General features: G+C 39.8%; 1 protein-coding gene and 1 pseudogene across 9 annotated transcripts in view; one reads left to right on the top strand and one right to left on the bottom strand.

The window, feature by feature from the left end:
* Positions 1-642: 642 nt before the first annotated feature.
* Positions 643-24,166, bottom strand: part of BDNF (brain derived neurotrophic factor) — a 74,959-nt gene continuing 51,435 nt past the window's right edge. For 8 of the 9 annotated variants that reach the window (XM_012452242.2, XM_012452244.2, XM_012452245.2 and 5 more), the window contains exon 2: positions 643-4,419. In XM_012452242.2, coding sequence (XP_012307665.1) covers positions 3,652-4,419 — 768 coding nt within the window. In that variant the 3' untranslated portion in view covers positions 643-3,651. Of the gene's footprint in view, positions 4,420-19,868; positions 20,091-24,166 lie in introns of those variants that run through there. The other variant, XM_064365080.1, reaches the window with a different exon arrangement.
* On the top strand, positions 13,583-14,274 carry LOC105717220 (protein crumbs homolog 3-like; annotated as a pseudogene).

Raw genomic sequence — 24,166 nt, 5'->3', positions numbered from 1 at the left:
TCCATTTATTTCCCTAAGATTTAGTGATAACTTTAAACACTTTAACTAAATTACCCAGCGGCTTGGCAGCCATCACAGAGGCAAATCCTTTTAGAAATCTTAGCAATCTGTTAGATTGTGGGTACTATGATATAAAATCTGTGTGCTCCACATATAAAAATTAAATCAATGCTATGGATACAAATACATACTGCAAATGGCACCATTTCCAAACCCAGGGTATGTGACCTGTCTCCAAATATTGAATTTCCTTTTTTTTTTTTTCAGTAGTTGACTTCCTAAATTTGGGCCAATTTATTCTCATTATCCCTAGGTAAACCTTCTTTGATTTTTTTAAGTTATTTTTTAATCAAATAGAGCCAGCCAGCCGTGATTCGTGGATCCCGATGTTGCTAGGTTACATGGTTTGGTATATGATGAAAGTATATCACTTCAAAGGGGTAAAACTTCCAAGTGTCCGAGAAAATGACACTCCCATCTTCCACCATGGAAGACAAACCGAATCCTATAACTCTTCAGAAGCTCACAGACTGCAGGATTGGCCTCCCAGGCTTTCAAATAAGTATCCTCTCTGGAGGGCTGTTTAGTTGCTAAAACTAGTCAGATTAGTCTTAAAGCAAGGAACACACGTATTTATAATAAAACATGTTTTCATGTTTGTTTTACAGTAAAGAGAAAAAAACCCAGAACCCCCAGATTTTATGTACTTTGAAAATATATTTAAAAACATTAAAAATTCTATATTTAAAACATATATTATATGTTAATTAGTACACTTAAATAGAACTTGTATTTACAATAGGCTTCTGATGCGGTTAAGTTTTAATGCCAATTTTTTCAATAACATAATTATATAAATATACTAAAATACAATAAATATTTTTTTGTTTTACATGGTGAATAATATCTTTACCATAGAGAGAACAAGGCCACAGACATTTACTTACATTTTCAATGGAAATCACCATAAAAAAGCAACAGGCCTGCTGCCATGCATGAAACACTTCTGCCACAAAGAGACCACAGCAAGACTTAAACAAAACAAAACAAAACAAGAACAAACAGCAACAGAGAGAGATTTTAACAGAATAAATCTTAGGTCAACATCATAAACCACCAAGCATGTGACTGTGATGTATCTTATTGGGTAAGAGAGCCACTGACCACACAATTGCTGGATGTGTCTCCCATGAAACCACTTAACAGATCTGGCCCTTGCAATCCTTTAAGACTGTGATGGGGACTTTTTGTTTGTTTGTTTTAAATTTGTCCCTCAAAAGGAAGCTGCATAAAGTTAACATGCAGCAGATATTCCAAGCATTCCTTACGTATGAAAAATAATTACAAAGATAATATTTTCAAACGACACAAAACAAACCTACGCTACATAGTCTTTCTTCTTTCAAAGACAGGTATTCAGATGGTACTGTGAAAGACAGGCTAGCTCTAAATGAAAGACTGAACAAATTGAAATTCTTTGCTGATAGTATCTTCATTCCTGGGTCGTAGCGAACATCCTCTTTTACTTATATCCCTCACCCTATTAAGATGCAGCAATTGCTTGGGGCTTTCTGATACTCAAGGACACTGGTCCAAGTGGTGATCAGTAACATTTTCAGGTGTGAAATGGGTTGAATGGGCTTAGAGCACTAGTTTTCACTGGGGGTCCATTTTTCCAAGAACCACTATTCCAGGCTCCCAACTTGACTTCTAACCCAACATGGCAGAGGTGAGGAAGGGACCCTCTCCATGAACAGACAGGATGGGCAGAAGGTTGCTGTGGCCTTCACTAGGGAGCAAAATTTTGTCATCTCTGTCCTGCCCTCTTCCATTGAGCAAGGCACCTTCAAGTCTTGGTGTTCTGAATGTCCAGACACCTTCCCGAAGTCTTGTCTCTGGACAAGATTTCCTATGGGTCCCCTTGATCATTCAGCCTGAGTTTGGGGTTTCTTTTCCTGTTCCCTTTCCCCTTACCAAAAGTCCTCAAAAGATAAACCCTGGTTTCCTCAAGTCTAATTTCAAAGCAATAAGTGTTCATGTAGCAAACATCTTCTATCTATCTCATTGCATCAATCATGATCACAAATGCCACATTTGGCTCCCAACCTGTTCCAGGCTAATCCAATTTTATGCAAAATTATCCAGAGGTGGGATGGAGGGCATAAGTCGGCTTGAGTGTGGTCCTCCAGTTGAGAACTTCTTGAGCACAGTTAGATAATGTAGGCACTTAAAACACGAGGTCCAAGCAGCTTGACACATGTCATTCCAGAGCCACCTCTGAAGGGTCCTTCAGAGGCCTTCCTTTTGGAATGTCTCAAATACCATGCCCCACCTCCACCTAGGCCTTGGGATGGCCACTCAGAAATTCCTCCTGCACTGCCGGTAAATGCTATGTCAGCTCCACATAGCCTCCATATGGCTGTTCAGTCTGTTACTGGCAATGTGGATTCCTGTTCTGATCTAGGTGTTTCTGGGTTCATACAGGGCTCTCCCTTTTGCTTGCAAGGTATTGCAAGACATTATTAAGCTTTAACTGTGAGTTTTTTAAGCTTTACCATGATATACCCAAATGTTTACCCCTTATAAAAAATAATCTTCATTTTGGGGTTATTTTTTGTTTTCTTTTCTAAAAAAAAATCACTATTCTCCATGCTTATATGAGTGTCATGATGTGACACAATGTGTTCACTTGTTTACAGCAGTGGTAAAATATTTCAGAGCGTGCAACTGATTTTTCTTCTTTAAAACAAAACAAAGAGGAGACCAGAGGGGGAGGGAGGGAAAGAATGTGCTCTGAGCAAACATAGGTCCTTCCATCAAAAGCAGCTTACTCTGACCAACGCCCAAAGAATGAGCGGGGGCCTGGGAGGTGCATCACGGGATGTGGCGTGTGAGCATTTTTTTTGTTCAGTTTCCTTAATTTTTATTCACTTTCCAGTCATCTGATTGATATTGCAAACATCTTCACAACATACAAATGTATATTTTATCAACCAGAATACATATTGAAGGAATTCTTTCCCCATCCCTACTCCCTGTGGGAACTTAAAAACAAAACAAAACAAAAAAAACACAAAACAAACAAAAATATACCCTCCCATCCCCCATCCCCTAAGCCAGTAAAGCAATGACAACAGCACCTTGACATTGTTTTAATTCCAACGCTATCAGAAGTTAAAAGCAGTAAAACAGATGATATAGTACTAACAAGAACGAAGATACTTACTGTCTAAAATGTAAACGGAATGTTTTGGTTCAAATTTTTGGTGTGTGTGTGTGTGTGTTTGTGTGTGTGTGTGTTTTGTCTGTTTTCTGAAAGAGGACAGTTTATTATCAATTCACAATTAAAGCAGCATGCAATTTATTATTTTTTTAAACTTTTTATGTTTTCAATTCTTGGCAACGGCAACAAACCACAACATTATCAAGGAATGTAATGCAGACTTTTTTAAAGTTGTGCGCAAATGACTGTTTCCTTTCTGGTCATGGACATGTCCAATAAATAGATTGTAGAACCACTGTACTGTATAAACTTCATTTATACATGCAGTTCATAAAATTATTTTTTTCTTAACTGAATAATTTACCCTGTTATGTATATATACAAATAGATAATTTTTGTCTCAATATAATCTATACGACATAAATCCACTATCTTCCCCTTTTAATGGTCAATGTACATACACAAGAAGTGTCTATCCTTATGAATCGCCAGCCAATTCTCTTTTTGCTATCCATGGTAAGGGCCCGCACGTACGACTGGGTAGTTCGGCACTGGGAGTTCCAATGCCTTTTGTCTATGCCCCTGCAGCCTTCTTTTGTGTAACCCATGGGATTGCACTTGGTCTCGTAGAAGTATTGCTTCAGTTGGCCTTTCGATACAGGGACCTTTTCAAGGACTGTGACCGTCCCGCCCGACATGTCCACTGCAGTCTTTTTGTCTGCCGCCGTTACCCACTCACTAATACTGTCACACACGCTCAGCTCCCCTCGGCGGGCAGGGTCAGAGTGGCGCCGGACCCTCATGGACATGTTTGCAGCATCCAGGTAATTTTTGTATTCCTCCAGCAGAAAGAGAAGAGGAGGCTCCAAAGGCACTTGACTACTGAGCATCACCCTGGACGTGTACAAGTCTGCGTCCTTATTGTTTTCTTCATGGGGCCGAACTTTCTGGTCCTCATCCAACAGCTCTTCTATCACATGTTCGAAAGTGTCAGCCAACGATGACGTCAGGCCTCTTGAACCTGCCTTGGGCCCATTCACGCTCTCCAGAGTCCCATGGGTCCGCAAACCTGGGTAGGCCAAGCCACCTTGTCCTCGGATGTTTGCTTCTTTCATGGGGGCAGCCTTCATGCAACCGAAGTATGAAATAACCATAGTAAGGAAAAGGATGGTCATCACTCTTCTCACCTGGTGGAACTATAGGGAGAAAGCAGAAACAAGACAGAAAACTGATTAGGGCTTTCTTTCAACAGGATGCCATGTGGCCCATCTGATTGTAATTCCAGGCTATTCTGCAGGGTCAAGGTTTTTTTTATGTCTTGGTGATAAACTCCAGCTGCACCAGACACAAATCAATGTCAGTAGTGTGCTGTATGTGGTATAATATAAACCAGAGATGTGCAGTGTTTCCCCCAAGATCTAGCATATAAACCTAAGATTAGATGGCTTCTAAGCAAGTGTAAAAATTGTGGCTTCAAGTTCTCCTTCCTCCCACTTCAGCAGCTTTGTAAGCTTAATTTTTAATGATCTCTGCTCATGCTGTCACAAGAAACACAAAATCAGAAACGTTACTAAGCAACAATTGGAAGTGTAATAGTAACTTTTTTCAAGTTAGCAACATGGTCCTTTGCAGGAATGTGTGACAGGAACAGCAGTGGCCTGAGGGGTCTGATGGGCCTTTCTAGCTATGTGATGTCTAGGCATGAATAGCACAATAAAACAGCAGTTGGGAGCTATAAGGAGCCTTTAAATTGACTTTTTTCCCCTCTTCCCACAGAGATACTCTATTATAGCAAAGAACAAAGATAATTTCATTGAGCCATCCTGTTTTACAGATAAGGAAACCAAAGGCCATGGAAGACTTGCCTCATGTTATCAAGAAAGTTTATGTTAGAACTCAGGGCTCCCAATTCCACTGTTCTTTCTTCTACACCTGGGTGGTCACAACTGAAAATGTTTTGCTTATTTCTAAACAGAAATCATTTTCGACATGTTCATTTTAATGATGTGTCTATGCCTGGGGCTGGTATCATGAAAACAATGTGTCTGCTAAAGAGAAAACTGAAAAAGTCAGCATTAAGAAGGCATTTAAGTCAATTTCAAATGCCTCCCATATGTAGACTCCACTTTATCTCCTCCTCAAATTCTCTAAAACCCTTCACTCCTTGGCTTTTTCTGGCTAATGAACACATCTAGTTAAGAAAGCTCAACTTTTCCTTTTACTGGAGATGTGGTCCTCTGTGTGTGTGTGTGTGTGCGCGCGCGCGCGCGTGTGTGTGCCCGCGCGCATGCACATGCGTGCGCACTCCGAATTTATCCTACTTTTAGAAAACTGAGTAGTATTTTACACATTTTGGAATAGGCAGCTAGTGCTTCTTTTTCTGCTGTTGAAGTTTCCTGGGAAGTCCCTTAAAAGCATACCACAAAATTAATCTTTTCCTGTTTGCCAGAGGGTTGCTCTGCTCTAAATTTGGCTCTACATCTACAAGCATGCTCTAGGAAGCCAATTAAAATAGATGAACAAGCAAAATGAAAACGTACCTATAGACCAACCCAAGGTTACCGTCAGGTGGTGAAGGACTTCAGAATCACTTACCTGAAGTATTGTGTCCCTCAGCAGCAAAGAGTAGCATCCCCAGCCCTGACACTAATTTTATTCCTATTTCTCAGTTCTGAGGCATGGACTTACACAAAGACACATACATGCAATGGCCATCATGTTATTCAAGTAAGTAGGAAAAGGAACTATGTTTCTGCCCATAAAGTTTTACTGAATGCAAAGGCAACCTACCTCCAGTCAATAAGACAGAATGTGGAAATGGCTGAAAACTCTGATATTGAAAAGCAAATGTTCTCCACTTTTGTAAGAAATAACATTTTCAACCACTAAAAGATTTTATTACCATCCCTTGTTTAATTTCTTTTATATTTACTCTCACTTTGTGTGAATAGCAAACATGCTTAGAACTGCTTAGACTGCACAATGGTCTCAGATTAGGAAGTGCAAATTGGTTTGAATAAAATACAGATGTCTATTCTACTAATAACTAAATATTTGTGAATGTTCTGAGTCCTGCACCATCAAAGAAATAGATCTTCCATGGGGGTTTCTATTTCTGGCAGATGGTACTCATACCAATGAATGAAAAAGCTTTCTCCTAATATTCCAAGTCCAAATAAAAACAACCCAAGGGGTACTTCTTATTTAGGTTAATGAAAGATTGCAAATTTGGAATACTTTAGCCAACTATGTCACACTAGTAGAGACTTTCTGTGATCAGCTATCTTTTAATACCATATTTAATCAAATCTAAGATAACACCATTGTGAAACATAACATTTTGTATACCACTAAGAAAGCAAAAATGCAGCCTGGGTGACAAGAGTGAAACTCTGTCTCAAAAAAAACCAAATTAATGAACTATAGTTAATTTAATACCTATTTACTAAGTGCCCACACTAACTATTTAAAAATGGCCCAAAGTACTGAGGCATCTTAAGCTGCTAGAAAATTGTTATCACCACTACAGTAATGAGTCCTTGAATGATACCTTTTTCTATACTTGGCTTCTACTTGACTCTGCCTTTCGCTGGTCTTATCTTTCTATTAATAACTGTTTTATCAGAAAAATAATTAATGCTTTATATGTTGTTTTCTCAATTCCACAAGCAAATATTTTAGAGGAAATACCGGCATGTGAGGAAATATTACTTGGCTTTCATTCTGAAGCCCAAACATGGGCATTCCTCAAGCTGAGCATCTGCATAGAATTAGGAACTAACAAAATGGTGACAAAATCCAACCCCACGTTGCAAGCCCTGCTCTCTGTCACTTCTGCAATTCTAACTGCCTACTCACTCATAAGGCCTTGAAGTCAAGTGGATGTAACACCAAACTCAATACTTTTTGTCAGAACAGTGGTATCTTCTACCTTTTCTGTTTCTAACAATGGTTTCCTGATATTATGGACAACCCAGGCATAGGACGGAAATCCTGGAATCAAGTTTGACAATATATTTCCTGTATAGCCTTCTAATCCAGTCAGTGAAGATGTCCTGTTAATTTTTCCTTTAAAATATTTCTCCTGGCCATCCCTTTTTATCTATCCCACTGCCACTATCTTGGCTCAGCCCTCACCACCTCATTTTGTGACCACAATGTCCCTATGCTGTATCAGACACTCTTTCTGCTCCATTCAACTCTGATGACCTCTTCCTGACTAACCACTCTCATAGTATTATTCTCTGACACAAAAACTGACAAAAAAAAACTTGCAATGGCTTTTTTGTTCTATCTGCTCAAATCTAATGTCTTCTATCTGATATTCAACACTCTCCAAAATCTGCCCTCACCCTTCTTAGCTAACTTTCTCATATTACTCAATGCTTCGTCACTTCTGCTCTGATCAGGACGGAGTCCTTGGAGCTCCATACACATTACTGCCTCCTGACTTGTTCCATTCCTCTGGCAAACTCTTCTCTTTCCCTCTCGGTCGCTGCTTAAATCTTGCTTATCCTTCACGATCCAGTTGAAGCATCAAATCACGCATGTCCCCTTCTCTAATTACTCCAGCATACACTGCCTTCCTTCCCTAAAATTCCACATTACATCTTATGTAGTACTTGATTCCCTTCTCACTTGTTTTGTGTTGCCAAGATGGAGTCTTGCTGTGTCACCCAGGTTGGAGTGCAGTGGCACAATCTTGGCTAACTGCAACCTCCGCCTCCCAGGTTCAAGCAATTCTCCTGCCTCAGCCACCCAAGTAGCTAGGATTACAGGTGCCTGCCACCATGCCCGGATAATTTTTGTATTTTTAGTAGAGATGGGTTTTCACCATGTTGGCCAGGCTGGCCTATTCACTGGTTAATTGTTAACCATATTTGCTCATTCTGGTCAGCCTTCATCTGGAAGGTAAGTTCTTTGAGGAAATGGATCATGTCTGAGCCCCATGCTTAACACAGAAAAATGTAATAGCAGTACTCAGTAAAAACTTACTGACGGGTTTATTAAACTAAGAGAAAAGACGGTTTGGGTATAATTTTCATAAGAAGCCTTTTCGTTTGGAAAGATCAGTGAACTCGCTGAAATTCTTAGGTAAATACAGGCTGTGCTAGCCCCAAATTATAAACTCTAAGGCAGTGGTCCCAACCTTTTTGGCACCAGGAACTAGTTTTGTGGAAGACAATTTTTCCACGGTCTGGGAGTAGCGGGGGGATGGTTTTGGTATAAAACTGTTCCACCATAGATCATCGGTTACATTCTCATAAGGATTTGGACTCTCATAAGGAGCACACAACCTAGATCCCTTGCATGTGCAGTTCACAGTAGGGCTCATGCTCCTATGAGAATCTAATGCTGCTGCTGATCTGAAAGGAGACAGAGCTCAGATGGCAATGCTTGCTCATCCGCCACTCACTTCCTACTGTGCAGCCTGGTTCTTAACAGGCCACAGACTGGTAACAGCCCATGGCCTGGGTGTTAGGGACCCCTGCTGTAAGGAATTTGACAGATGGCAGTTATCAGCCACGAGCAACTTCTTGAGTTCCTCTAACGGGTAAAACTTTACTTGAATAATTAAAAAGCAAATAACACTACCACATACTAACTGTCCTACTATTTCCTGTGTAGCTCTGTTTCTAACAGATCAATAAGAGACTTGGGAAGTAGTCAGTAATAGTAATAACAATAATAGCAAAATTTGTAGTTTTCAGCCTTTTAACTTCCTGTTTCTTATTCTGCTAAGCTTTCAATAAGTAACCTTATATACTGTATTGGGAAATCATAAAAGAGTAAATAAGAGCTTCAAGGACAATTCTTCATTTTCAGCCTTCAGATGAGTCTTTATCACACATAAGATAAAGAGGCTGCACAATATTGCTAAGTAGATTATTTATTTACACTTAATAAATTCATTGATGTTGTCTAATTCTGCTTTAAGGCTTACAACCATTAATTCAACCACATCTATAAAATGCTAGGAAGGCTTTCTTAGCCCCACTCTCAGGAAATTCAATACAGTACATAGAACTAAAAAGAAAATGAATGAAGTAGATATCAAGTTTAGCTTTAAGCATGACTCACAAGTCTTAGACATTCCACTGAGAGAATGTCCATGACAACATGCTGTTTTACTCTTGCTGTAGTCATAACTTGGATTTGTCTAAGAGACTACAGAACTTCACAGGCATCATCTAATTTGATTTTTACAAGGAGACAGGATGGGTATTATTATCCCCATTACGTAGATGAGGCAATTATGCTTCAGAGAGGTTAGGTAAACTGTTAAATGCCATAAAGCTAATAGGTTACCTATCTCTTCAACCAAGCTTTTTTTTTTTTTTTTTTTTTTTTTGAGACGGAGTTTTGCTCTTGCTACCCAGGCTGGAGTGCAATGGTGCAATCTCGGCTCACCGCAACCTCCGCCTCCTGGGTTCAGGCAATTCTCCTGCCTCAGCCTCCTGAGTAGCTGGGATTACAGGCATGCGCCACCATGCCCAGCTAAGTTTTTGTATTTTTAGTAGAGACAGGGTTTCACCATGTTGACCAGGATGGTCTTGATCTCTTGACCTCGTGATCCACCCGCCTCGGCCTCCCAAAGTGCTGGGATTACAGGCGTGAGCCACCGCGCCCGGCCCCAAGCTTTTACTATCAGGATGTGCTGCCAGTTTTAGAATATCAGCCAAAGAGAAGAGAGTGGCTATGACAATGAAGGAGCTTATAAAATGTGGACACAGTTTCTGCAGCTATGTGTGTCCTGGAGCCCAACTTTCTAAAGGGAGTGCCTTTAAGATACTACTTCGTAGGTGACCCAAGACACTTCAGCTTTAAGGCTTGATTACTTCAGTGGATGAAATTTCAGACAATGTGGTCTTTTTCTAAGAGAAAGCATTGCAAAAATTTTAGCATGTTAAGACTAAATTTCTATGGCCAAAGCTGGGAAAACAAACAACAGTACAGATAATTCAGGCATATGTAATAATAATAATAAAAAAAGCAAAGTCTTGTTTGTCCCCGTTGGGTTTTACCTGTGAGTGTGTAATCACAGAAAACAGTTTAAAGATATGGCTGCTCATTTTAGACAGGCTACAGAGATAATAGTAATGCTGAAGAAGTTATTAATATTTGGTTCCTAACATATATGATGCAAACCTATTAAGAGTTGACCTTAATGAAATCTTGCAAATCAATATTTAAAAATATTTAATTTGCATCCAGTTCACTGCATCCATATGTTAGACTTCCTTTTGTTCATTCATTCATCACACATGAAGTCTACTTTCCAGTCTTATAGTCTAGGAGGGAGGTAGGACATATATAACATGTAACTGGAATATAAAGGTACAAATGACCCAGAAAAGGTACAGATAAAACTCTTTAAAGAGAAAGAAGTTACTTCCAGTTAGGGAATAAAGGAATGCATTGTCAAGAAGGTTGCAAAGGGCCAGGTGCAGTAGCTCACACTTGTAATCCCAATACTTTGGGAGGCCGAGGCAGGAGGATCACTTGAGTCCAGGAATTCAAGATCAGCCTGGGCAATGTAGTGAGACCAGGTCTCTACAAAAACTTAAAAATTAAAAAAATTAGTCAGATGTGGTGGTGCACACATGAGGTCCCAGCTACTTGAGAGGCTGAGGTGGGAGGATCACTTGAGTCCAGGAAGTTGAGGCTACAGTGAGCCATGATCATGTGACTGCACTCCAGCCTTGGGTGAAAGAGAGACTCTGTCTCAAAAAAAAGATTGTAAAGAGTTTGAATGTACCCTACAGTTGGTGCATGGCATAGAGTAAATGTCTAGGGAGAAGAGTGTAGAATGGGAACAGTGAAAAACAGGATTGAATGATTACCGGATTTTGAAAGCCTCTGGGGGAATGCCAAAGAGTTGAGATGTTGCCTTTAAAGGCACCAAAGAGCCAATGAGAGTTTCTGAGCATGGGAATGCTGTAGGAAGATCAGTTTATTGTCATGTGAAGGAAGACCTGAAAAACATGACAGACTGGAAGAAAGAAAGAAATTGACTGACTCTTAGTGACTATGGAGTTTTAAAAATAAATATCAAGTAGTTACTTAAATGTGGGGTTAAAGGCCTGACTATATTTAATTAATTAATCCATTAGTTTATTTACGTATAAGCTGAAGTGAGTTGCAAAAAGAAAAGTGGTGGAGAGAGTGTTCAGAGCTGAGTAGTCGTCTGGGTTGGCAGAAAGAACAAGATAGAGAAAAACAGAGGAAAGGTGGAACTGCAAACTGATCCAATTATATTTACAATGAATTTTGATTACACTGCTCAGTACTTTTAATTCAAATATCTCCAACACTTTGCAAATATTAATTAATTAAGACTCAGAGGACCCTAGAGGTACACGTAACTATAATTATCCCCATTTGGTACAGGAGGAGAGAGGACCAGCATTTTTAATCAACTCATTTACTCACTGTTGTTCCCCTGATAGAACAGGTTCAGAACCCCAGATTCCAAAGGAAAGTAGGCCTTAAACTACAGGGACTAGTTTCTTTCATTCCTCCATATTACTTACACATTATTTTCCCATCATATATGTATTGCTTAGCCAAGAAGACTAAGCAAACAAACAAGAAAACACCACCTCAATAAAAACCACAAAGACAGAACTCAAAGAAAATAGCCACTGAAATTCATAAATAAAATGGAAAAAAAGTAATGGTCATTACAGATACTCACCTACTTATCCAGATGGCCATTCAAGCAAAATTAATAAATATTTTAGTAAATGATATCTGAAAATGCAGATATTCCAAAGCTTTGAAGGTACCTTTAAAAATATTGTTTTTAGCCATAATGTAGCTTATGTCCAAGAACATCCAAATACATGTCCTACAAAACACAGTCCTTCATACCACAGTACGCTCTGAGCCCCTGGTGTGTCCGTGGTGTTGATTGATACTTGCAGACATCACTTAAACTCACTAAGTGTCAGATAAATTGCTGACTCTTAGTTCATACCTGAAGTGGTATCTACGCATAACTACCATAAGAAAAAACAAGTATGATTTCCATAATCATTAATTTGACAGATAAGTTTACATGCATCTTTGTTAGAAAGCACCAAAGCTCTGATCCTCTGTTACTTCCCACTACACCCCTGCTCCCCATATCTGAAAAACAAGGATTTTTTTTTTTTTATTGGCAGGTGTTCTACCTTTCTTCAAGAGTAAATTTTAATGCCTCTGTTACAAAGACATTTGTTTTTGCTTGATAAGGAGCAAAGGATAAGGACTGACATTGGGCATTCTCCTCTGAATTACCACCTAGAACAATTTGTACAGTACATGCACAAACTAGGTACTCAACTCTCTTTGTGCTAGAAATATTTGTATAGTATTTAGGGAGGTGCAATTAAACAAAGAGCAGTAAGTCTAAAGGTAAACTGAAATTAAGTCATGAATTTTGGAATGAAGGATAAAAAATGCCTGGCACAAAGGCCAGAACTGGGCAGAGAGCATCCTATCTGACTCCTGACCCCAGGCACTTAGTGCTTCTATCAAGAGAAGTTACTTCCAGTTAGGGAATAAAAGAATGCATTGCCAAGAAGGTTACAAAGGGCCAGGTGCAGTGGCTCACACTTGTAATGCCAACGCTTTGGGAGGCTGAGGTAGGAGGATCACTAGAGCCCAGAAATTAGAGACCAGCCTGTGCAGCAAGTGAGATCATGTCTCTACAAAAACTTAAAAATTAAAAAAGTAGGCATGGTGGTGCACACCTATAGTACCAGCTACTTGGGAGGCTGAGGTGGGACGATTACTTGAGACTAAGAAGTTGAGACTACAGTGACCGATTGATCATATCACTGAACTCCAGCCTGGGTGACAGAGACACTATTGCCCTAAGAAAACAACCGTTTTGCTGTGACCAATGAAGGCTCCCTTAAAGCCAGAGCCACCCAGAACTCACAGTCACATTGAACCTTGCCCTCATCTTCTGCTTCCTTGTCACAGAGCAACACTGCCTTCATAGCACATCTCCAGTCTATAACGAAGAATTCTTAGCATCAAGCACACTTAAGTCACTTGCATAGCAAATGAGGTCATCTGAAAATACTTTTAAAGATTATTTTTTAAAACAACAGTTTTTTATTTATGGGACCCAAATGGCAGTTGACATTCCATGTAAAAGTTTAACCTCTTTAGGAGCCGGTGGGCTCGGACCAAAAGCCCAACGAATGGACCGAGGGTTCAAGGGGAGGGACACAGACCAGGAACCTGAGCTAGGTCAAAGACGCCTGGGCCAGGTGCCCTGTCGCAAGTGCCCCCGGCCAGAGATGCGGTAGGAGGGGCGCGTGTGAGAATCCCCTTCCTCGGCGCTGCCAACCCGCCACCCAGCCCATGGCAAACCCCGGCCTGGGGCTGCTTTTGGCACTGGGCCTGCCGCTCCTGCTGGCCTGCTGGGGCTGAGCATGGGGCCAAATATCAACCCCTTCTGCATATGAGAGTAGCACTGTTTTGCCTACACACACCAGTCCCAGCTCCAGCTCCCATGGCGCCCTGTCTCAAGGGGCCATCACTGCTATCATCGTGGTCTTCTCCACCCTGGCCGCCTTGCTCCTGGCAGTGGGGCTGGCACTGCTGGTGCGGAAGCTTTGGGATACTGGCCCAGCAGCGAGGAGCAGGTTGGTGCCCATGTGCCACCGACCCCCAACCTCAAGCTGCCGCCAGAGGAGCGGCTTGTCTGAATGCTGGGGCCTGCTGCAGCCACCAACACTGCCCAGGAATGCTGGGTGCTGGCTTGTACACCACAGCTGCCACCGAGACAACAGCCTCTAATGGCTCAGCAGGACTTTGGGGGAGAGGCTGGGGGCACTCCAGTGGGCTCTCTAGCATGCTGCCTCCGCTTGGCTGTGCCCGCAGCTCAGGGTGCTGGGGCTCGTGACCCACCTCCCTGCTTGCAGAACCAACTTTTCTCTGCGTGTCCTGCAGGCCCCATAACCCTCTCTCCTTTCTTTCAGTTCTCTCATGAGGCTAAGGCCTGGGCCCCTCAGGACTCCAAGGAGATGGTGCGGGGCTGCCTGCCCATCTAGGTCCCCTCTCCTGCATCTGTCTCCCTTCATTGCTGTGTGACCCTGGGGAAAGGCAGTGCCCTCTTTGGGCAGTCAGATCCACCCAGTGCTTAAGAATAGCAGGGAAGAAAGTGCTTCAGAGACTCCAACCCTGAGGTCAAGGGAGGATGGGGCTATTCACTAATACCCATGATCAACATAGATGCAAAAATCTTCAATAAAATACTGGCAAACTGATTTCAACAGTACATCAAAAACCTTATCCATAATGATCAAGTAGGCTTCATCCCAGGGATGCAAGGCTGGTTCAACATATGCAAGTCTATAAACGTAATTCACCACATAAAGAGAACCAAAGACAAAAACCACATGATTATCTCAATAGATGCAGAGAAGACCTTCAACAAAATTCAACAGCTGTTTATGCTAAAAACTCTCAATAAACTAGGTATCGATGGAACATATCTCAAAATAATAAAAGCTATTTATGACAAACCCACAGCCAATAAATACCATACTGAATGGGCAAAAACTGGAAGTACTCCCTTTGAAATCTGGCACTAGACAGGGATGCCCTCTCCCATCACTCCTATTCAATATAGTATTGGAAGTTCTAGCCAGAGCAATCAGGCAAGAAAAAGAAATAAAGGGTATTCAATTAGGAAAGGAGGAAATCAAATTGTCGCTATTTGCAGGTGACATGATTGTATATTTAGAAGACCCCATTGTCTCAGGCCTAAATCTCCTGAAATTGATAAGCAACTTCAGCAAAGTCTCAGGATACAAAATCAATGTGCAAAAATCACAAACATTCCTATACACCAATAACAGACTTAAAGAGAGCCAAATCAAGAACAAACTGCCATTCACAATTGCTACAAAAAGAATAAAATACCTATGAATACAACTAACAAAGGATATAAAGGACCTCTTCAAGGAGAACTATAAACCACTGCTCAACGAAGTAAGAGAGGATACAAACAGATGGAGAAACATTCCATGCTCATGGTTAGGAATAATCAATATCATGAAAATGGACATACTGCCCAAAGTAATTTATAGATTCAATGCTATCCCCATCAAGCTACCAATGACCCTCTTCACAGAACTGGAAAAAGCCACTTCAAACTTCACATGGAACCAACAGAGAGCCTGCATAGCCAAGACAATCCTAAGCAAAAAGAACAAAGCTGGAGGCATCACACTACCTGACTTCAAACTATACTACAAGTCTACAGTAATCAAAACAGCACAGTACTGGTACCAAAACAGAGATATAGATCAATGGAACAGAACAGAGGCCTCAGAGACAACGCCACACATCTACAACCACCTGATCTTTGACAAACTTGACAAAAGCAAGCAATGGGGAAAGGATTCCCTGTTTAATAAATGGTGTTGGGAAAACGGGCTAGCCATGTGCAGAAAGCAGAAACTGGACCCCTTCCCGACACCTTACACTAAAATTAACTCCAGATAGATTAAAGGCTTAAACATAAAACCTAACACCATAAAAACTCTAGAAGAAAACCTAGGCAAAACCATTCAGGACATAGACATAGGCAAGGACTTCATGACTAAAACACCAAAAGCATTGGCAACAAAAGCCAAAATAGACAAATGGGATCTAATTAAACTCCAGAGCTTCTGCACAGCAAAAGAAACAATCATTAGAGTGAACTGGCAACCAACAGAATGGGAAAAAATTTTTGTAATTTACCCATCTGACAAAGGGCTAATATCCAGAATCTACAAAGAACTAAAACAGATTTACAAGAAAAATACAAACCCATTCAAAAGTGGGTGAAGGATATGAACACTTTTCAAAAGAAGACATATATGAGGCCAACAGACATATGAAAAATGCTCATCATCACTGGCCATTAGAGAAATGCAAATCAAAACTACGTTGAGATACCATCTCACGCCAGTTAGAATGGTGATCATTAAAAAATCTGAAGACAGCAGATGCTGGAGAGGATGTGGGGAAATAGGAACAATTTTACACTGTTGGTGGGAGTGTAAATTAGTTCGACCATTGTGGAAGACAGTGTGGCCATTCCCCAAGGACCTAGAAAGTCCATTTGACCCAGCAATCTCATTACTGGGTATATATCCAAAGGATTATAAATCGATCTATTATAAGGACACATGCACACGAATGTTCATTGCAGCACTGTTTAGCAAAGACTTGGAACCAACCCAAATGCCCATTGATGATAGACTGGACAGGGAAAATGTGGCACATATACACCATGGAATACTAAGCAGCCATAAAAAATGATGAGTTCGTGTCCTTTGTAGGGACATGGATGAACCTGGAAACCATCATTCTCAGCAAACTGACACAAGAACAGAAAATCAAACACCACATGTTCTCACTCATAGGTGGGTGTTGAACAATGAGAACACATGGACACAGGGAGGGGAGCATCACACACACGGAGGTCTGTAGCAGGGAACTAGGGGCGGGATAGTGGGGGATGGGGAGTTGGGGAGGGATAACATGGGGAGAAATGCCAGATATAGGTGATGGGGAGGAAGGCAGCAAACCACATTGCCATGTATGTACCTATGCAACAATCCTGCATGTTCTTCACGTGTACCCCAAAACCTAAAATGCAATAAAAAAAATATATATATATATAAAGAGATTATAGATGACAACCAAAAAAAAAAAAAAGAGAGATTATAGATGATAATAGGATTCTGTTTTCTTTAGAATTTTCAGGTGGGATCTGTTACAATTCACTAAAGTTAAGTTTAGATTTAACAACATTCTGTCTACTATGTTATTGAAAACCATATAATATTTACCAAATTCCCATACATGGTATACAGTAACATTAATTAAGAAGATAATTTCCAATTTGTTCCATGAAGTTTCAGTGACCCACTCCGTAATAAAGAACCTGGAGACATTACCAAGTAAGCATCATATTTAATGAGTTTACCATGAAATCATGTGAGAAAAATTTTCCTGTATAGGGATGATGACTCTGGAAATGGTGCACAGAGAGCTAGAAAAACAAATGTCATTGTAACACAGGCATTTAAATTGTACTTAAATGTATAGACTTTTGAATTTATAGAAAATTTTCAAGTATGAAATTGATTTTACTCAACCTAAAGTCTCAAACTTCAAGTAATTTTTTGAGTGTTACACTTATAAATTGTATGTTAATGCAATTCAAATTTATTCCTAAAAATATTTCAACTAAAGGAGAAACTTATGGGGACTGAGATTAGAGTTTTAGGAAATGTACATATGGGATAAACTTCCACAGGCTGAAATTAAGTGAAACCTTACTTCTCAGTGTTGACGTGGGTTAGCCATTTTCACATAATGTAGAAGCCTCTAAGAAATGCAGAATCTCAACTTCCCCTCCCTCATTCCACCTACCCCACTCAATCAGATCCTGCATTTCAATAAGATTTATTTAGTGCAATAACTTCTTTACTTATCAAAGTTTAGAAGCACTAGACTAAATGATAAAGAGAAAAGAAGCTGCTTAGGATAAGGAAATAAAAGGTTAAAGTCAACTTAAGTATTATGATACTTTCTTAGCATTTCATGGGGTTACCTGTCATCTTTCCTCTTTGGTTCCATTTGTTTTATGGGGACATTTATGTGGAAAAATGCCTTTGCTTTTGTAATGGTATTAAGTAAAATCTGCACTCTTTTTATGTCAACTAATTTTTCCACTATTGTTATTATGTTAGAAAGTACAAGCTACTTATAAACATGATTGGTTCAATCAGAACTTTTAGAGTATTGATGACCTAAATGTGGACATCTACATAATCATTAATTTTTACGACAATGCTACAAGGCAATATAAGCATAATTAGCCTCTCTGATCCCTGAACATAGCCTAATATCGCTCACTCAATCAGCATCATACTGGAAATGATATGACCATTTATGGCAGGTAGTAGATGTCCAGTCACACCGGTATTACTTTTAGCCAGATGTCTCTTGTCCTTGTGAGTTCTTTTGGTCCTAAATGGTAAAATAGCCACAGAGCGAACCAACTCACCCACTCAAGGCAGATTTCTTATTTCTAGACTTGTCCTGAAACCAACAGATCCAGATCTCTCCTACCAAATACCATGAAATTTAAAGAAACGAAACTTACAAAATAAAGCAGCAGCAACAACAACAATGAAATCTTAAAACAGTAAATGTAAGTATCAAGCATCAAAACCCTCTCTCCAAACAATATCTCTCTTCTTCAATAAGGTTCCCAGAAGGTAATTCAATTTCTTAGCTGGTGTCCAATATTTGGGATCATTTAATTCAAGACTGAAGTACTTAAAATGGTTTTTTAAAAAAGGAAAAAAAGTTAGACTTCCAGAGAAAAGTAAAATGTTTTAAGTTGAACATTATGAGGGATTTGATGGGGGCAGCTTTGCCAAGTAGAACTGGAGACTGGTCCACTGTTTAGGCTTTTTACAAAAGACTGCAAAGATTGTTTCCATACAACAAGAAGTCACCAAGTTCACGGGTCCAAATGCAAATGACTTGCACTAGGAACCCTAATACTGCTGCTGTTAAATCATTTGCAAATGGGTGGGGCTGAGATGACACAGAACCCTGTTTTCCCAGGTAGCATCTCAAGTATGGTTGATTGCACCTTCAGCCCCACATTGAAAAGTATAGTGTAAACACAGCTAAGGGACTGCCTCCTTCAAATTACACACAAGGCACACCTACTAACAGGAGATGTTGTGAAAGCCAGGTGGGGCTTTGTCTTTCAAGTCCCTGCATCCAAAAATAAGCATGTTCTGTACCAAAAACAAAAAAAGAAAGAAAAAGAAAAGAAAGCAAGGGTGATGAAACTGCATTCATTGTCCCTAAGGGGAGAAGAGGCAGTAACTGTCAGACCCAAGGCTAAACGGAATCCCCCTTTAAGAAAAGATGTTGGCATTATGTGAGGACTGGGAACTTGCCAGAACAATCACACTTTTTTACAAAAGAGAGAAAGAGAAAGAAAGTTAAGACCCATGTCTTATTTCAATCATTTTCTTCAGAATTAACAACTTTAATCAACAGGTTGCTTTCAGAGTATTGCTGGACATCTTGACTCTCTGCCATGAAATGCTATGGGAATTCTGACAGTTGAGAGCCAACGCCTCACTAGACACCAGTGCTACATAACCACACTTTTAATAGACCCCAGAGCTGTGGTGACAACATGCCCTTCCCAGTTTTTCCACAGACAGTGCTCCTGAAATTTTCCATAGTCAGTGTATTCTTGTGGTTAATTAGTTATCTGAGCAATTTCCATTATAGAAAGAGTATCTGTACATAATTAAACCCATCTTAGGATCAAACTGCCAGGCTTCAATGTCATTAATTCAGAGGGCCAAAATGAAAATGAGATAATAATTATCACCTGATGAAGGGACCGCACTAGGTTAGATCCTATCTTCTGAAATACATAGAACATTAAATTTAAAAAAGCAAGAGAGGTGAAAACAGGTGAGAGAAGAAACTGGAAAGGTAAGTTGCCTCAGAGGCCAAAGAATAACACTCCTTTTCAAATTATTATCAAGAAATCTTGAGGGAAAGATAAAATTAGCGAGAGAAGGCTATTAGCTCTGTTACTCACTTTTATGAAACCATTTTCAGGGGTTGGTTTGTTAAATTCCACTGAAACGCAGAGGCACACAGCATAGACCTTCTGGGATGCACAGTCATGCCTTACAGAAGTGTGTGGGTAGACGCCAAAACATGTGTGGACCTGCAACCCTTTCTGTGGAAACTCAGCATTCTGAGCAGTAACAAGGATTAACCTTGTGCGCTCATAGAGAAAACTGGTGGCTCCACACATCCAGTTGTCCTTCGGGTTATTTTTGCATCCAACTCTATAATTTCTTTTAATTACTTACTGTAAAGCACAGGAAAGTGCTCATTACTTGTAGCTTAATGCAAGTGGAAAAATAATTGAATATGTTCTCCTAGCCACTGCTCTACCCCAGCTCCCAGCTCTTCTGAAGTGTCACTGTTCATCTCAACAGCATGCGTAAGGCAGTTTCCAGGCCCTGTGCATAATGAGCCATGTGGACCCTATTCAAGAAACTGGCTATCCTCCAGAACTACTATAAAATATAAGGAAAATATTAACATCTTTTTTTTTTAAGTTAAGAGAACAGTTAGATTGAATTAAATACAGATTTATCTTTTTTTTTTTTTGTAAGGAAGTGAGAGAAAAAAAAAAGAATGAAGGAGAGGAAGAAAAAGGAAGAGAAAGAGGGAGAGAGAACAGGAGTATTGCTTTATTGCCCAGGCTAGAAGGCAGTCTAGAAATGGGTATTGAAAACCTCTTTTATGCCAATAATTATGCTTAACAATGAAGACAGGAAGGAATAAGGGAAGAAAATAATAAACAAGCAGCCAACCAATATTTCATTTAAACCTATGAAATGCTATGCAATTACTGAAGAGTGATTTACTTCCAATTATATAGTCACTTTTGGAATAGGTGTGATGTGGTACTGATAAGAATGTCTGTTTTGTGTATTTGAAGTGGAGAGTTCTATAAATGTTTATTAAATTTACTTGTTCCGGGTCTGAGTTCAAGTCCTGGATATCCTTGTTAATTTTCTGTCTCATTGATCTGTCTAATATTGACAATGTGATGTTACAGTCTCCCACTATTATTGTGTGGGAGTCTAAGTCTCTTTATAAGTAACTTGTCTTATGTATCTGGGTGCTCCTGTATTGGGTGCGTATATATTTAGGATCATTAGCTCTTCTTGTTGCATTGATCCTTTTACCATTATGTAATGTCCTTCTTTGCCTCTTTTGATCTTTGTTGCTTTAAAGTCTATTTTATCAGAGGCAAGAATTGCAACTCCTGCTTTTAATTAATTAATTTATTTTTGCTCTCTGTTTGTTTGGTAAATCTTCCTCTATACCTTTGTTTTAAGTCTTTGTGTATCGTTGCATGTGAGATGGGTCTGGATGCAGCATACTGATGGGTTTTGGCTTTTTATCCAATTTGAATAATAATATACATGAGTTTAATACTGCCATTTGATGCTAGCTGGCTGTTTTGCCCATTAGCTGGTGTAAATTCTTCATTATGTTGATGCTCTTTACTTTTTGATATATTTTTGGAAAAGCTTGATACTGGTTGTTCCTTTATATGTGTAGTGCTTCTTTCAGAAGCTCTTGTAAAGCAGGCCTGGTGGTGGTGAAATCTCTAAGTACTTGCTTGTTCACAAGAGATTTTATTTTTCCTTCGCTTGTAAAGCTTAGTTTGGCTGGATATGAAAGTCTGGGTTGAAAGTTCTTTTCTTTAAGGATGTTGAATATTGGCCCCCACTCTTTTCTGGCTTGAAGGGTTTCTGCTGAGAGATCTGCTGTGTCTGATAGGCTTCCCTTTGTGGGTAACCTGACCTTTCTCTCTGGCTGCCCTTAGTATTTTCTCCTTCATTTCAACCCTAATGAATCTGACGATTATGTGCCTTGGGGTTGCTCTTCTTGAGGAATATCTTTGTGGTATTCTCTGTATTACCTAGAGTTGAATATTGCCTGGAGTTGAACATCTTAGATGACAAAAGATCCATATGGCTGGCCAGAAAATATCCGCATCATTTAAGCCATTAGAATGCACCTACATGGAAATATTTGATTTGGAGGTACTGTGAATAACAGGACTGTGAGAACATCTGTTTGTCTCCACCCATTTTCACTGAACACTGATTCCTATAGAAGACATGCAAACTCAAATGCCAAGATATTTCATCTAAGCATAGGACAGGGACTCCATTTATACACAGTTGCTATAATAAATACAATATAGTATTTGTTGATGATAGGATTTTGGAAGATGCTCTAGGCAGCTGGAAAAATAAAATGTTTCTCTTTGTATTAAACTTGATTAAAAAATAGCTAACATTTATTAATGGTGAGGTAGATCATTTGATTATCCACCGTTTATAGCTAGGAAACTGAGAGTTTCAGAGTGTTGCGGTGGATTCCCTAAGATCACAAACCCATTATGTGGTGGACAGGGAATATGAACCAGTGCTGGCTTGCTATGCCTCTTTCCATATGGGGTCAGACATGGATGTGGTGTCTTATAATGTGAGGGTGGTCTGCTTGGCAGAGATATCCTGCAGACCCTGTGTGCCAGTTTCTTATTTATTTAAACAAAGCCCCATATGATCATTTCTGATAAGCAGTTTGTTTACACACTAATTCCACAGAGGTTAAATATAACCCTAATATTTCTTTGTTGCTACTCTGTTCCCCGTATTGAATTATTACCACAAGGTACCAACCATACACACATACTTAATAGAGCATCGTGTCAAAACTATGCATGAAGGTCATTTATTTGAGATGTCAGAACTTTTTCCCCTGAGAAGATCTCTTTGAGTATTGAAACAGAGCCACATGGTTTTCAGACCAGCAACCACAACTACCAAATACTCCTCTGTCAACTCTACTTGAGTAAGAATGCTTTCAATTAAGGCCTAAGTGTCAACAGGCCATTAAAAAAAAATCATGGTGACATAAAATCTTTCTTTTTGGCACCCAAACAGAATCCCTTCAAAACCTGGTGGTCTGACACCCTATGCTACATGACTTGCGACCCATCCGTTTGTCATGTTCTTTGGGAATGTGGCTGAGGGACTTGAGATGGGACTTGAAAAGAAAGGTAGAGCAAGATAATCTCAAATTGATTATCAAGGAGTAGTTCAGACAACTAGTTCAGACCACAGAGACAGCAGAACAGGTGGTCTGGCACGGATAGAGCATCAGACATTCACAGACTGTGCCAACAAAAGCCATCGAGTCAAAACAGCCAAAAGAAGGAGGGTCATGGAATGGGTTCTCTCACATGAAACTGATGCCCAGAGGCCCTCGGCATGAATAACAAAGGCAACCAGACCCACAAGCCATACTGAGTTGATATAAAACTGATACCTGGGCTGACATCCCAAACGTGGCAAGTTAGATGATGATGGCACAAAAGACAGAACACCTTGCTTCTGGTCATTGTCAGCTCTGGGAAGAGAGGAGCCTTTTAGAGGAGCAGCTGCAAAGAGCCTGAAAACAAAACTGGAAATGCCTGTTGTGAAAGGCTTCACAGGTATTATTAACAAAAGAAAATGTGTATTTGTCAATGGTGTGTTGGCTAGGTTTTGTCAGTCCATTCTTATGCCCAGGAATGACCTCTTGTGTAGACCGGATACAGTCATCAATGCAACTGTCCATGTGCAACTGTTCTATAAAGGGGAAGAGGAGTGGCTTTCCCCTGTAAAGTGGCCCTGTCAAAATTCTATAAAAAAAAAATGTCCATTTAAATTGAATAACCGCTGTGCCCAGCTCCATTTACCACACTTTTCTATACAGTGAAAATGAAGGGTTTTTTTTTTCTGTCCTTAGAGAAAAATAAGACTGAGAATCAACCTGTTTAATGAGAATGGTAAGGAGTTATGTGAGGATGACCTGGAATATGTGCTTCTCGAAATGTGAGATGTTATCTAGGCTGTAAATCATGGTGTTTTTATATGATCCCCTATTTGCCTAATGCAGGAAACTACTTGGCAACTTTAAGGAAGAAGTCTAGCAATATTGCATCATAGTTCAACGTTTATATTGTACTTTGGCAGTTTAAATTTATCTTATCAAGTACTAATTATTTAATTACAAATGTTGGGGGAAATGCAAAATCATTCCTCAAAAAAGCATCCCTTGAGTATGAAAGTTCCAAGCTTAGCAAGACATCCCTGTGATGTGGGATACATCTCTTGAACTCAGTCCCTGAAATTATGTTAATAGCTGAGAAAAGAGCATTGAAAGCCTGTTAGACAGTGTGTTGTGATGAAACTATTTATTTATCTTTTGGTTCTAAAAAACACTGTTGTGCTCTTCAGATCCAGCATTGCTAGT

Source organism: Aotus nancymaae, unplaced genomic scaffold (genome assembly GCF_030222135.1).
Source record: "Aotus nancymaae isolate 86718 unplaced genomic scaffold, 86718_ANA_hifiasm-v0.15.2.pri h1tg000059l, whole genome shotgun sequence".
NCBI lineage: Eukaryota > Metazoa > Chordata > Mammalia > Primates > Aotidae > Aotus > Aotus nancymaae.
Note: the sequence above shows the minus strand (reverse complement) of the source record. Positions and strands in the feature narration are given on the sequence as shown.